The sequence below is a fragment of the Fopius arisanus genome, unplaced genomic scaffold, assembly GCF_000806365.1.
Source record: "Fopius arisanus strain USDA-PBARC FA_bdor unplaced genomic scaffold, ASM80636v1 scaffold00055, whole genome shotgun sequence".
Classification (NCBI taxonomy): Eukaryota; Metazoa; Arthropoda; class Insecta; order Hymenoptera; family Braconidae; genus Fopius; species Fopius arisanus.
Window position 1 is genome coordinate 422675 of NW_011887794.1, and position 3038 is coordinate 425712.

The window sequence follows — 3038 nt, forward strand, 5'->3', positions numbered from 1 at the left end:
TCAGTGAATAGCTCCTCGATTGTCATGTTCCCCTGATACTTTGTCAAAAATTTCGAATTTTTCAATGGCAGTGAATACCTACCTAAAGAAAAAATTGGAATTATTTAAAAAAAAAATGAATGACGGCGGGATCGAACCCGGGCCGTCGGCGTGCTAGCCGAGCACGTTACCACTAGGATAACGCACAATTACAACAATAAAATTTCATTAGGAGTATATATATTGCAAAAGTATTATTTTAAAAAATTGCTAATTTTTCAATTTCACTGGATATCTTCTCGATTATTAAATATTCAGTTTTTAAACGATATTCCAATTGATTTGCCATTAACAAAAAAAAGAAATTGTAATTATTTAAAAAAAAAAAAATGAATGTTGCCGGGATTGAACCCGGGCCGCCGGCGTGCCAGTCGAGCACGTTACCACTAGGACAACGCGCACATTTAAAAATATAAATTCATTAGTGGTATATATTCAATACATTGAATAATTTTTTCCATTGAAATTCCACAAGATGTGGTTTCCCCCTTCCGCACGTTCAACAGTCGGCTAGATCTCACTTAAACAAATAAAAAACAAAAAGCATTCATGCCGCAAAATATAAAATTCACCCCGTCGACGTGATGTACACCCCAGCATCACATGTGGCGCCCTCCCTCTGTTGTGGTGCAGTACTACGATGCCGCTGGGGTCACTCCAACCCCCAGAGCCTCTACTTTAGTCAATCCTCTTTGCTAAACATGAGGAAATTGTTGTGTGATATTTTCTGAAGAGAAATCACGAATAATTGACGATTAATTTGATTGTTTTGTTTAATTAAGTCGACAGAGATGAGCAGTGATGATGAAACTGTGGAACTGTTGGAGAAAGATAAAGATCGGGTGGGTTTTATGAATGTTTCATCGAGGTCTTTTTAAATTTAGGTTAAGGGATATTTAACCCTCTCTTTCTCCACAGACTCAAATACGTGAGGAGCTTTCCCACATGAGTTTCGAGGACCTGCAAAAGCTCAAAGAAAAATTAGGCTCAAAGGTCTACAATGAAGCGATTTTCGGTGCTAAAAGCGTCAGAAAAACGGATTTTAAACGAGAGAATAAAAATCGCCCGAGAGAGATGTCTGCGAAGAAGCCAGTCTCCAGATTCAAAGAAGTTGTCCACGTGAAGAAGCAAGAGCCCAGGGATCCCAGGTTCGATTCCCTCTGTGGAAATTTCGACGAAAAAGCCTTCAAGAATTCGTACAGTTTTCTATTTAAACTCAAGGAGAACGATCTCAAGGCTCTGAAGGAGGAGCTCAAGACCTCTGAGAATCCCAAGGAGATAAAAAAAATAAAATATCTTATCCAGAGGATTGAGAATCAGCTGAGGGAGCACTCGAGGAGGAAGCAGAGGGAAGACATTCAGAGTGCGGAGAAAAAGGAAATCGTTGAGGCCATTAGGACTGGGGAAAAACCAAAATTCAAGAGAAAATCCGAGAAGAAAATAGTTAATCTCGTGGCGCAGTACGAGGAGCTTAAGAGCACTGGGAAACTCAAAAAACACATCGAGAGACTTCGGAAAAAACGTCTTGTTAAAGACAGAAAGAAATTTGAGGCCTCGGAACTCTGAGGGAAAATTTCCCGCAGAAAATTCGAGTAATCCGATTTTTTTTTCTTGTACATAAATTGATGGAGAGTATTCATGATTTTTTTCGACGAATTTCGAATAAAGTTATTACCATTTTTAAAAGAATATTTTGAGTACAATCACTGAGTAATTAATTAATTTTTTAATTAGGAGCTTTAATTCATTTTTAATTACAACTCATAATAAAAAATTCAAGCCCCAGAGTAGACTGGGTAATGGCGGATTCAAATAAATCCTATGTGAAAACCAATTTATTAATTATGTATTTTTTATTTAACATCAAAAGTAATGACACTTGGGTTGGACAATGTCTCTCATTTGTATTTTATCATTTTTTTTTTCACCATTTTATTCATTTTCCTCCTTAATGTAATTTATTCATCGTGAAAACAAAAAGACTTATCAATTAATTAATTCAATACGAAAGGAATTGTCAATCAGAAACAGGGATGTTACAGTTACAAGTGGTAATTATTTTTTAGAGCAGAGTGAGCACGTGTTTATCCATCGCAAATTTATTCGCATGTGGAGTTTTAATGCAATGTGTTTTATTTATTATTCTTTTTTTTTTATCCACGTTGATTGTTGCCATGAGCGAATTGTGAATGGAGACAATCAACTTTAGCTGAAGCTCGCGAGTGAATTACTATTTCATTTCGTCTAGTTTTTCTCACTCGAGTGTCGGGTCGAGTGTTCGCTCATTAACAAAATTAAGGAGCAAACGAGGAATTTTTTTCGGACGGTGGGAGGAAAGGGGGTGGGTGAGAGTGTGGGGTGGTAAGGGGAGGGATCCATGAACGATCGGAACAGAATAATCGGGCACCCCAGCCCTCAGCATGAGATTCTCCAGTCACGCATGTTTATTATTCCTCTTTGTTTTTCATTTCTTTCTATTATTTAAAATATTTACAATATTAATAAAACATTATTCAATTTGTTTTCTCTTTTTTTTTTTCATTTCGTTTTTAGCGTTTGGGGATCCGGCGCGTGGGGGCGAGTGGATGGGGTTTTTTTTTTCAGTTTTGGGTCTTTTTTTAGGGGAGGAAGGGGAATTTATTTTGAAATTTTGGGGGGAGTGGAAAAAAATTCACATCTCAATTATTTCCACACTAACCATTCACGGATCTCGAGATATTTTTATTTTATAATTATTATTATGGTTAAATAAACAATTATTATTGATGTGAATTGTGTGATAAATAAATTGAGATGTAAATTTATGATTTTGAAGAATCCGGAGGGCAAATCCGGTCCCTCCACTGGCCCCAAAATAGGTAAATTATTATAACAGTATAAATAATGTCCATTTATTCGTGATCCTAGAACACAATGTAAAAATTGAAAAAATCCCAGCCTCGCCCCTCCCGAATCCCAACTCATCCCAATTAATATTCAATTATCTTACGCATACTTTG

The 3038-nt window shown here is 36.5% G+C and overlaps 1 protein-coding gene across 1 annotated transcript; it reads left to right on the top strand.

Annotated features, from left to right (window-relative positions):
* Positions 1-725: 725 nt before the first annotated feature.
* Positions 726-1708, top strand: LOC105268207 (ribosomal RNA processing protein 36 homolog). Its single transcript, XM_011307551.1, has 2 exons — positions 726-881; positions 958-1708. The coding sequence occupies exons 1-2, from the start codon at positions 831-833 to the stop codon at positions 1603-1605; spliced, it is 699 nt and encodes a 232-aa protein (XP_011305853.1). The 5' UTR covers positions 726-830; the 3' UTR covers positions 1606-1708.
* Positions 1709-3038: the final 1330 nt, after the last annotated feature.

Coding starts and splice junctions, on each gene's coding strand:
- LOC105268207 (XM_011307551.1), top strand. CDS start 831: ATGAGCAGTGATGATGAAACTGTGGAACTGTTGGAGAAAGATAAAGAT. Junction 882..957: donor TGGAGAAAGATAAAGATCGG/GTGGGTTTTATG, acceptor CTTTCTCCACAG/ACTCAAATACGTGAGGAGCT.